Below are 12588 nucleotides of genomic sequence, written 5' to 3'. Positions count from 1 at the left end.
AGAGTGGGAGAGGGAAAGATAGAAATATCATTGTGAGGGAACACATCAATTGGTTGCCTCCTGCACCAGAGCCGGCCTGGGCTAGGTAGGAGCCTGCAACCGAGGTATGTGCCCTTGACCAGAACTGAACCCAGGACCGTTTGGTCCACAGGCCGATGCTCTATCCATTGAGCCATATTGGCTAGGCTAATATTTTTTTAAGATGCGCCTTAGGAAATAATTTATTTCAGGAACAGTATATATTCCTGTAGGCTTTGGTAAACATGAATAAATTAAGGTCTTCAAAAAATCCAATCGTGTGTATGCCAGGACTCTAGCTTTGTTTACTTCATATTTCCTACCAAGGTATTTCACAGTAGGATGGAGGGGGGTCTTTTACTGAAAACGTTCTTTACTCTGTTTTACTGTATTCTCATTTTCTTAGTATGAAGTGAGGAAATCCACATTTTCTATAGGAACTATATTTTCAGTAATTACTTTGAACTTCTAGGGGAACAATTCTAGTTATACACTCTGCTTTTACCACAGTCATTAACACAATTCCTCCTGGTGTTTATTTTCTCAGTAAATATCTTTCATTTATTTTCTAACAATACAGATCTTAATTTTTTAGCAACTACTCTATGACCTAGTTAGTGGTAATTTTAAAGAAAATAGTCAAACTAACAGATCTCCCTGCTTAGTCTAGTGATGATTTCCACACACAGAACTTCTTTTGAGTCCCACAGCTTACATTATCCTAGAATTGAAATGACTGCAAGACTACCAAAATCACTGGTAATTTTCTAAAATGACTCTCACAATTTAATGTTTTAGTAAGACCTGTTTCTGAGAGTGAGTCACTGTAAAATGTGTCTTTGTTCTGCCCTCTTTCTTTTCATGACTACATACATCCTTTTATTTCCTGTATCTCATGTTCCTTTTATTTGCTTAAAATCCTTATTGGGGGAAAAAGGGTCTCATCAGTGAAAGAAATATTTTATTTATTTCCCTCTGCCCCACTTTATATACTTCCATTTTCTCTAGAAACATTGCCTTCTCATTTGTCATGCCCTAATTTTAATCTTCTTATACTCAGCATATTCCTCTTACGTGTTTTAAATATTTTAAACCCGTTTCACTTTATCACTTAGTTGCTTCATTGTAGTTCTTATTCCTGCAAAATAGGTTAAATAATTTTTTTTCACATAATAACTTGGCAAATCTGGTCAAGGTATTGTCATCACCATATGTCTTCTAAAATAACAGTTAACAGTAAGAAAAGCAGTGGAATAGGGAATAAAAAATCATAAAAACTGGATTCTTTTTCTTTTTCCAGTATAATCTTATTACAGAGCCTTATTTGTGATATGAAGTGAACATGACCTAGCATGCGTATCTCACATGACCTGTTTTAAAAATGAAGAGAATATGTTTGAAAATGCTTTCAGAATTTTAAAAAATGTTTTGATGTAAATTTAGGGCAATGTATCAGTCAAATACCTTTAAATGAGCACACTGAGTCTGAACAGGAATTAGGTAAAGTAATAGGGAGTGTGTGGTGTTTCAGAGAGGGAACATGTGCAGTAAGGAAGTAATAAGTAAGGTGATTAATTTGGTTTACTAGAAGTAATTTAGGGTGGCTAGAGTGTAGATTGTCATGGAAGAGTATCAGGAGATAGGATTGGGAAATATTATGGATGTGCTTGAATGTTTAATTAAAAATTATGCAACCCTGGCCGTTGTTGCTCAATGGTTAGATATCAGTCCTTGAAACCAAGGGTCTCAGTTTTGATTCCTGGTCAAGAGCATATACCTGGGTTTCATGATCTGGGCTCGTGCGGGGGGTAACCAGTCGATGTGTCTTCTCTCTCACATTTATGTTTTCCTCCCTCCTTCCTTTCTACTCTCTCTGGAAAGCAATGGGAAAAATATCATCAGGTGAGGATTAACAAAAACAAACAAAAAAGTTATGGAGAACCATTTAAAGATTTAAAAGAGGGAGTGACATAAAATTTGCATTTCCAGAAGTTTATTCTGGTATCTGTGGATCACAGATAGGAGCAGTGGGAGGAATGTGTGGCTGGAGTTAGGGAGACTTGTGAGGAGGCTGTTGCATTTAATAAAGGTCAGAACTAAGAACTTGATATAACATGAATGTAGAAAGGAAAAGATGCACAAGATGCTGGTGAGATGGAATTTGGAACTTATGTTCTGATTGAATGTGGGTGGTAAAAAGGCATTTACTCAAAGAGAAATTTGCAATCATTCTGGGGCAGGCTTGTGGCTTAGATGGATTCTCTGTCTTTCACTGAGATAGAGACTAGAATGATTTTAAAGAAAAAGAGGATGCCAGCACCGGTTTGGCTCAGTGGATAGAGCGTCGGCCTGCGGACTGAAGGGTCCCGGGTTCGATTCCGGTCAAGGGCATGTACCTTGGTTGCGGGCACATCCCCGGTCGGGGTGTGCAGGAGGCAGCTGTTCAATGTTTCTCTCTCATCGATGTTTCTAACTCTCTATTCCTTTCCCTTCCTCTCTGTAAAAAATCAATAAAATATATTTAAAAAAAAGAAAAGAAAAAAAAGAAAAAGAGGATAAGTTTGATTTGAAGAATATTAAATTTGAGTTATTTATGGTATATCCAAGTGCAGATACTTTGTTTTCAGTTGGAAAAAGGAGAGAGGATTTGGGACTTGTCTGTGTTGTAGTAAATCAGTGATGGCGAACCTATGGCACACGTGTCAGAGGTGACACGTGAACTCATTTTTTTGGTTGATTTTCCTTTGTTAAATGGCATTTAAATATATAAAATAAATATCAAAAATATAAATCTTTGTTTTACTATGGTTGCAAATATCAAAAAATTTCTATATCGCTATAAGTGACACGGCACCAGAGTTAAGTTAGGGTTTTTCAAAATGCTGACACGCCCAGCTCAAAAGGTTCGCCATCGCTGTAGTAAATGAAGCTTTGACTTTGGATCAGATTGCCTGAGCACAGGGCAAGGTCACTTGTTGCACCCTATTCTAAAAATTTACCCCTTGAGAAATGAATAGTTCTTCAGAGACAAGGATACACATACTCTCCTTTTAAGTCATATTCCATTGACTTGCAGTCAATTCAAATCTGCGTCTCCTCTTCAAAATCTGTTATAAGGATTCCCTGGATATGTAATATAAATATACTATTCTATACTCTAAGTAAAACTTTAAATTTTTTTTTTTTTTACTTTGTATTGTTTAATATTGTTTACACTGTTAAGGATGTCTCCATTTTACATCCCCTCCCCTACCACACTGTTGTCTGTGTCTGTGGATTATGCATAATGCATATTTGTACTTTGGCTAATCTCTTCAGTTTGTTTCATGCAATCCCCTCCCCACCCCCACCCTCTGACAGCTATCAGCCTGTTCCATATATCCATGTCTCTGATTCTGTTTTGTTTGTCAGTTTATTTTGTTCATTAGGTTACACATATAAGTGATATCATATGGTATTTGTCTTTCACGGACTGGATTACAGTATTTCCCTTAGCATAATAACCTCTAGACTTGTCCATGCTATTGCAAAAGGTAAGAGTTTTAATTTGATAAATGCATGCATCACCCCCACAAGGGGTTTTCCCCCTTTAATTTCTTTATTTGCACAGATTTTATTTAAAAGGCATTTTTATTACTTTTGAAAAAGGTATTTTTTATTAATTTAAAAAATACTATCAATTTATACAAATACATTTTTAATCCAAGAGAGTTCTAGTAATTGCAGTCATTATTTTTGTTTTTCTAACTTGGAGTTTACTATAAATTGGTTATCAAATGCTTTTTATTAATTTATCCTCATGAAGTCTATATGCTAACATAACATCAAAAATTCAATTTATTGTAATAGCATACCTGAAAACCCCATCTTGGTATTTAACTGTAAAGCCAATTTTTTATTGTATTTATTTGGCACCTTTTTGGGGAACTTCAGCCTTTCTCAAGCTGTATCTTAAATTATGAGTTATTCCCATTCTGCTTGTTTCCTGTGTTCTACCAGGTTATTGGCCTTGAGAAGTTCTGCAAGCGGTGCTATAACTTCTCCCCATAATGCCATTGTAACCTAGGTTCTTGATGTACTCTTCTTTAAAGTTTCTCTGACCTGATTGCTCAGTTTTCTTTTCCCTTTTGTCAGTGGCAGTTTCATAACTAAGCTGCTTATTGCCACCAGGAGGCCAGATGGAGTGTGGACACAGGACTATAGGGACAGAATGAATGCTTGCTGCACTGCAAGGGCTGCTGTGATGGATATGGCTGCTGCAGTAGGTTCTACAGATATTATTTTAGAGGAGCAATTGCCCATCATATATGGGTCCTTTAAAACTCAAGGACTGCCAGCACCTGTAATTTATAGTCATACTCAAACATTTTTTATGACCGCACCTAACTGTGAAGGAGGAGAAAGATAGTGAATTGATTCCTAAAAACATTTAAAAGACATGTAGTTAAAATGTCTATAGTAGACTGGCAAAAATAATGAAAAGCCTACCTTTTTATAGGCCTCTTGAGCTCAGTTCATGATTTTTTTTTTAACAAGTAGGCCTTCCTTTATTGAGACCTGCAAACACTAACTGCTGACTACTTCTTAATGTGCTTTTAAAATAATTTCAAGGGTATTCACAGATATCTGAGAACATCTTTTAGTTTCACAAGTCACTATGCATTTGAAATGCAGTGTAATGCCTGTGGAGAAAGTATATATGAAATGAGGCTGAAACTTTATAATTGTTTATTGAACAGTGACATTTTAGTGATAAGCAGCATTTGGTCCTTTGTGTATTTCTGCCACAGGAAAGAAGGGTAATTCCCAACTGTTGAATTTAAATTCTAAACCTATATAGAAATCCAGATGCTAGCAAATAAATAGAATTCCTGTTAGGTTTTTTAAAATTGTAAATCAGACTTACATGAGAGACGATTATATTTATTTCTTTGATTTCTCTGACAATAGCATAAAAAAATACCGTTCCCAAATTCTTGATTCATCTTAGTATAACTTTTCTTCCAATTCCTTGGATTATAATCTGTGGAAAGTCTGTCTCATCAGAGTACAAGAATTTTGTATTGTTTTCTTTTTCCTCTTGCCCCATCAGCTCTGACGTTAAGCCATTCTTTCAGTTATAGTCAAAGGGAGACACGCATGGATGATTTGCAGTTAACTGCTTGCCTCCAAGCACATAAGTGCCTCGACTTCACATTTAATCATGATCATGCCTTATGCCATACTCTTGCTCTTTTGTCTTGGCACCAACAGATGGTGGTATAAGACCCCTGGGGCAGTCTAAGGTTGTAGTAGTACATCTTCTGGTTAGAAAAGGAAGGATTTTACGATGGAAAATTGGGTTCAGTTCTTTTTGGCTTCTTGCTTAAAAAAATTAATGGAAATTTGGTGTGAGGTTTTCAGGTGGTACCTTAAAAACTTACTTTAATCCATGAAACAAAACAAAAGCAAAAAGGCAAATTATCCTATCTAATAATAGACAAACATGGTAATTGACTGTACCTTCGCTACACCTCCCATTGGTTAATCAGCGTGATATGCAAATTAACCGCCAACAAAGATGGCGTCTAATTTGCATACTGCAGCAAATCCCACTGTGCTGCCCCAACTGGGGCTGGCGGCAGCGTGATCCCCAGCCACTGGCCACCCCAGTGCGGGATCTGGGCCTGTGGTGGGTGGGGCGGGGCGGGCAGGGCGGGCGGCAGCGCTATCTGAGCAGCCGCCCAACCCAGCTTAGGATCCGGGCCTGCCACGGGGAGATATCCAACAAAGATGGCGTCTAATTTGCATACTGCAGCAAATCCCACTGTGCTGCCCCAACTGGGGCTGGCGGCAGCGTGATCCCCAGCCACTGGCCACCCCAGTGCGGGATCTGGGCCTGTGGTGGGTGGGGCGGGGCGGGCAGGGCGGGCGGCAGCGCTATCTGAGCAGCCGCCCAACCCAGCTTAGGATCCGGGCCTGCCACGGGGAGATATGGGGCAGACACCATGGGATTGGGCATGCCATCTGCTACCAGGGGAGCGGGTCTAAGCCAGCAGGTAGTTATCTCCCGAGGAGTCCCAGACTGTGAGAGGGCACAGGTTGGGCTGAGGGACACCTCCTCCACCCCCCTTCCCCCCCAGCCAGTGCACAAATTTTTGTTCACTGAGCTTCTAGTATTTTATAAATGGCTTGTTAAAAGGACAACTGCTATGTTTATGTCCCCATCATGTGTACATGACATTTTGAGTAATTTGAATTGTAAGAAATCTAGTAAGTGACAGCAAACAAGAGGACAGGTTTCATCTATTTTTGCTTAAGTTTTCTGTTGTAAAAAATACCAGTGGTTGCCAGGTGACACACATTTCAATTTGTTAGTTCAATAGAATCTGAAGTTGCTGTTTATGCTCTGTGATTAGTATGATTGGTGACTTTTAGACAAGTCTTCATTTTTCTGGTTATCTGTTTATTTCAACTAATAAATAAGGTTGTTTTAAGTACTACAAATGTCTTTTGTAGTACATAAAATGTTAGAAACTAAAATAGTACTGGCTATGTGAAAATGCACTATGCTTATGCTAGGTAAAGAAAATGCATGGTTGGAGTTTCAACATTGTATAATCTTGGTTACTTGATTGATCTATAGTATCAATGTCATGGATAAACACATATAAATGAATTGCAAATTACTTTTTCAAAGATAATAAATACATGGACGTGTAATTATCTATATACTTTTCTATTGCTTCAGCCATTTGACAACTTGAGCTTCTCTTGATGTTAAGAGAGTGTTATGGTTCTGTAACCCTGGGTAGTTAAGCAGTGCACAGCATAGTGGTTCTTAACTTTTTGACCAGAACCTGTGGTTAGAAATACATTTTACATAAAGTAGGCATACACATACAGTTAATTATACACGTGCATATGTATAATTCAGAGTTTCACTAACAGTGTTTTTACCTTACTCTGGGCAAAATTTTTCCTATTTTTTTGTTGTTTTGGCTGGTGGTGTTCATTCTGGTCTCTCTTCAAGAAATTGCTGGACCTTGTTTACCAAATCCATTTCAGAGTTTCTACTGAATAGTGCAGTTTGAAAAACTGCACTAATCGGCACTTACTACAAAGAAATGCGTTATTTTATAGAATTTCTCAAGTTATTTTATTAAAATTATTTTTCTACTCTTGATCATATTAGCTACTATTTAATTAACAAGAAATCTTCAGTGTTCTGTCATTAGTTTGTATATCTAAAGTATGTATAGATAGAGGATCTACACAAACTAGTAGAAACAATTTTAAATTGAATTTTTTAATGAGCTTACCACTCTAAATATATGCTATGTCTCTCTTTTTTATTAAATGTTTTTATTGATTTCAGAGAGTGGAAGGGAGAGAGAGAGAGAGATTGAAATATCAGTGATGAGAGAGAATCATTGATTGGCTCCCCGTGCATGCCCCCTACTGGGGATTGAGCCCACAATCTGGGCATGTGCCCTTGACTGGAATTGAACTCAGGACACTTCAGTTCACAAGCCGACACTCTATCCATTGAGCCAAACCGGACAGGGATGCTATGCTTCTTCATTGTTCAGCATCAAATAGCAATTTTAAGTTTTATTCCCTTGAGTTTTTCTTTATTTGCATCATCATTCCAGATGTTCTTGTTATCTTTTAATAGGTCATGCTTTTAATAATAGATACATGAAGTAACTTGGTTTCATTGAAAGGTTCTTTATATATATTTTTTATCAAAGAAAGAAGTAGGGGGTCTCTTGACTTTCTGTATCACTGAATAGGTTCACTACTTTTTTTCATTCCTTAGTGGTGGTTTGAAGAGTTGAATGAAAAACATAGTAGTCATATAGAAATGTAGTTTCCTCTATCTCTCCATATAGAGTGATATGAGGTGGGGTTTTTTGCTCATTTAACTATTATTTTAAAAATTTATGATAGTATATAGGAAACCATAGAATTTATATATATAGGGTGGGGCAAAAGTAGACAACTGTAAACCTACTTTTGCCCCAGCTTATATGTAGTGTCCAAAAAAACTCTTAATTTTCACTCCTTTTCAGGTTTAACTGATTTGAAATAATGTGAAGTCAGGCTAAGCTTTGAACAAAGAAAATTTATCCTAAAGTGCCACTAGACTTTTTTTTTCTTTTATGGAAATACATAAAAGATAAAGTTCATTTCATATGCATCCTCAATTTGTCGACTGCTGCCTGGTACAAAACAGGCAGCAGTCGACAAATTGAGGATGCATATGAAATGAAGTCGACAAATGAAATGATTTTTGATGTTTGTGATTCCGTTGCTTTGCATTATCAGCAGTGCTTGGACCAGAATGGTCATCAGTTTCAAAACAGGCATTTACAAGAAAATTATTCATTTCTGTAGATTCTTTTAAATCTTGGAAATGAACTATCTCTGATAATAAAAGCATAATATACAAATGTCGGAACGACTATCCGGATGACCTTCTGGACGAAGCCGAGGCAGCTGGGGCTGCGAGGGCTGAGGCAGCAAAGGCCTACTTTTGCACAAATATCATGCATCGGACCTCTAGTATGTTAGTAAACACTGATTTTTTAATCATCCCAAGTGTGTAAACATATGTAAAAATAATACACTGTTACAGAATTCAGGAGGGAGATAGAAAAAAAGACATTCCTACTCTGAACAGACAGGCTTGGAACTGACATTGAAAAGTAAATTTAGTATACAAATGGTATATTCAAAAAGAATTCCTTTATAACCTGACTGTAGATAGAGAAAAGATTGCATTATAAAGTGTTTTGTACAAATAAAAACTCAAAAGGAGGTCGTGGAAATGAAGGTAATTTTATATAAGTTGCATACATTTGAATCTATACTGAACAGATTTTTATTTGGATGGTGAGAATTCGTGAAGAATGTACTGTATATAAAATTGTCAGGCTATAGTTGAAGATTTTTATTGAAGCTCTTTGTATATATCTCTTTCAGATATGGAAACAAGTGAAAAAATCCAAGGAAGTGGGATACTTCAGTTGTTTTCAAGTCTGTTGATTCCACAGTCTTCCTGTACAGCCAAAGTAGCTAACATCATAGCTGAAGTAGCCAAAAATGGTGAGGTTTTCCTCAAGAACTTTTCTGCTGGGAACATCTTCAGTTTTACACCTTAATTGTCAGTATGTTTTATTAATTTATGTTTTAATTTTGTAGATTAGACTTTTCTAATTTTTTTATATTTCCTTTGCCTTTTTCATGTAATTGTTAAAAATGACTATATTTATAGTCATTTTATTTATACATTTCACATCTGCTCTTCCCTTCTTTTAGAGTTGAATTAAAGGAAAACACTGCTAGTCCTTGCTGAACCTATATCATTTATTACTTTGGTTATAGGATTCTTAAAATTGCCACTGAGTCATTTATCTTTATTGTCACAGAGAGCTTAGCTTATTCTTTTCAGTGTATATATTGTTTGTGTTGTACCCAGGTTTGAACTATTTATTTTTAGTCTGGTCTATCCTCCTGACAATTGCACTTGACAGCAACAGAGCAATTAGAATATATGTTCTGTTTTCTGCATTTACCTTCAAGGGAAACATTTATTTTTTAAATTTCCATTTAAAAATACTCTGGAAAAATAATAATGACAACAAAGCTTAGATCATGTAATAGATAATCCATCCTATATAGTTTACATCTAATAAGAGATTCTTTGCAAGAATTTATTGTAGCAGAAATATTTGCATATGATTTTTTAATTTGGTCAATTTGAGAAAACCCTGACTTAAAGTAGTTTTTAACATTAAGGGAGGGCCATACTAAATGTAATAACTTTAGTTTGTCTCTGTTTATGATTTGATACTATTTTTAGGCATTTTATTTTAATAAGTTGCATATGTTACACTTTAAAGAAAATTTTTTTTAAAATTCTGGCCTCATTGTGTAATCACTATGGCAGGTGGCATTGTACGATACTAATGTATGTTGTTTTGGCCCAGTAAAGCAATTTGTTCATAAATGTATTACCAAAAAGAAAATTACCATGAAATTCTTTTCATTTGTTTAGAGGTTCTCAAAATGTCTTTCAGGCTTCAGTAAGGTTTTTATATGTAAATCACGACTAGCTATTATAATTATATTATCACTATACTGTGCTTTGGATTTCAGCTAGTCATAAATGTTCGGGTCTTGAAATATTTCATGTACTTCAAGCAGATTTGAATTGCTGTGAATAGATAGTGATTACCTCAGGACAACAAAGAACTTCTGAAGCAGATTTAGTTTGAAAATAGATCCCCCTCAGAAATGGTTTGTTAATCTAGACCACCACTGTCTGACTCTTAGATGCAAAGCAGCTTTATTTTTAAGATCAAGTAGTTGATTTTTAATCTCATTAGAATCACAATATAGATTTCCAGAAACTAGGGGTGTAGATAGTAGGTACCACTTTGAGAGAGGATGACCATCATAGTCATTCTGTAATAGTATCTATGTTTTTGTATGTAGATCAATGATATATATTATTTTAAACATATTCCTGAAAAATTACTGGTATGTTTTCACATTTATCCATCTGAAGTAGGTAACTTCATGTTTTTAATACTAGCTAATGAGGACTGTACTGCTTACTTATTAAAAAGTAAATTGCCTGAAAAGCAAAAGGTTTTGGAAGAAGTTCACTTTCTCCAGGGACTGCAATGTTGCTTTTACATTGACTGAAAAAGCTGAGGAATATACTAATTTTGTCTTTATTCCTTTTTTAAATAGAGCTAATTGAAATATAACATTGTGTATGTTTAAGGTTTTTTGTTTTTGTTTTTTTTTAATTGGTTTCAGAGAGAGGCAGAGAGAGATGGAAAAATCAATGACGAGAGAGAGAATCATTGATTGAATGCCTCCTGTACACCCCACTGGGAATTGGGCCCACAACCCAGGCATGACCAGAGTTGAACTATGACCTCCTGGTTCACGTGTCAGTGCTCAACCACTGAGGCACTCTGGCTGGGTTAAAGTATTCTTTATATGCTTTGGAATAAAATATAAAAAATTCAGTTCAGAACAGCTTTATTTGATCCACAATTTTCCTGTAATTATTTACCCTTTATCATTTCTAGAACACTGAATATCGATTATAGCATCAAAAATTTGAAAGACAGGTTGATATAGACAATTAGAACATAAAAGCAAAGAAAAATAGTAATTCATTAATGCTGCCATTGCCTGAAGAATACTAACAAAACAAATAAGCAAAACAATAAGATATAACCACAGATTCCATTTATGAAAAGAATGCAAATCTTTCTGTTCCTAAATTTTTGTAGTCATTTAAATATGCCCCTGTTGGAATCTAGGCATTGAGAAAGATGAAAAGAATAATGAATATCTCTGCCTTTAATTTGATTAATTTGAGTTGATGACAAGTTATTTTAAGGTTTGAAATCTATAAAATTCTAAAGTAATTATTAATTTAAGAGGTAGACAAGTAGACTGATGTGTCATCTTCTATAGTCATTGAATTCATGGAAGTTTATAGCATAATTTTCAGTAGGTAATAGAATATCTCATACTACTGAGTTCAAAACAAAACATTGACAATATACTTAAAGGTTAGCTTTAGAAGTAAGAAAGTACTCTTAATCTTTGAGTTTAAATTATAGAGGATTTTCAGTAATCTAGAGGTAAGTAAGAAATATGATAGAAATGCAATCCTTTATTTAGGTAGAGAGGAATACCTCTTGACTTATAGCTATAGTTAGGTGGAAAAGAAGCTGCTTCAAAGGTAACAAACAGTTCACATAATAGCCCTATATGATATGTTCTAAGAATTTGAAAATGAAAGGAAAAGAGAGATATTGTTGATGAGGGTACTTGTGGTACCATTTAAGGAGTTGACCCTCTCAGAAAATGAGAGTGAAAGGATTCAGTAGGATAAATTATCGGTGGAAGAACTAGATCTTTATTGATTAGAATATTTAGTAAGTCGTGATATTCAAAAGGATAATTCTAATATTGGTTATTAGAGAACTTCCATCAATTAGTTATCTTCATATCCTTAAATTTTGTTAGTCCCTCATGAGACACTGTATAAAAGTTTGTCTAATCATGACTATGATGGTACCATTGGGAGTTGTTAAATTTAGAATGGTATATTATAAAGCCAAGGAAAGAAAAATGTTTGCAGTATAAGAATACGTTTTGTGCTTTAAACCAAATGTATGGGTACAAGAGTAGATATGAGTGATCCATGAAATGAATTTTAATAAAGAGTAGGAATGAAGGTAAGGAATAGATGGTTCTTTTGAGTCTTATCAATGGAAAAGGATTTATTTATAACTAGAGGCCTAGTGCATGAGATTTGTGCACTGGGGCGGGGGTTCCCTCAGCCCGGCCTGCTCCCTCTGGCAGCCTGGGAGCCCTTGGGGGATGTCTGACTGATGGCTTAGTGCTGCTGCGGAGGCGGGAGAGGCTCCCACCACCGTGCTCACTGGCTGCGAGTCTGGCTTCTGGCTGAGCAGCGCTCCCCCTGTAGGAGCACACTGACCACCAGGGGCAGCTCCTGCTGAGCATCTGTCCCCTGCTGGTCATTGTGCATCA

General features: G+C 35.9%; 1 protein-coding gene across 1 annotated transcript in view; it reads left to right on the top strand.

Annotated features, from left to right (window-relative positions):
- The window catches only part of RAP1GDS1 (RAP1, GTP-GDP dissociation stimulator 1), a 97850-nt gene that overhangs the window by 18349 nt on the left and 66913 nt on the right, over positions 1 to 12588 (top strand). Inside the window, exon 2 of the mRNA XM_015566044.1 lies at positions 8986 to 9108. Coding sequence (XP_015421530.1) covers positions 8988 to 9108 — 121 coding nt within the window. The 5' untranslated portion in view covers positions 8986 to 8987. The remainder of the gene's footprint in view (positions 1 to 8985; positions 9109 to 12588) is intronic.

The sequence above is a fragment of the Myotis davidii genome, unplaced genomic scaffold (genome assembly GCF_000327345.1).
Source record: "Myotis davidii unplaced genomic scaffold, ASM32734v1 scaffold252, whole genome shotgun sequence".
In the NCBI taxonomy this organism is placed as follows: Eukaryota; Metazoa; Chordata; class Mammalia; order Chiroptera; family Vespertilionidae; genus Myotis; species Myotis davidii.
This window is presented reverse-complemented; position numbering and strand designations above follow the sequence as displayed.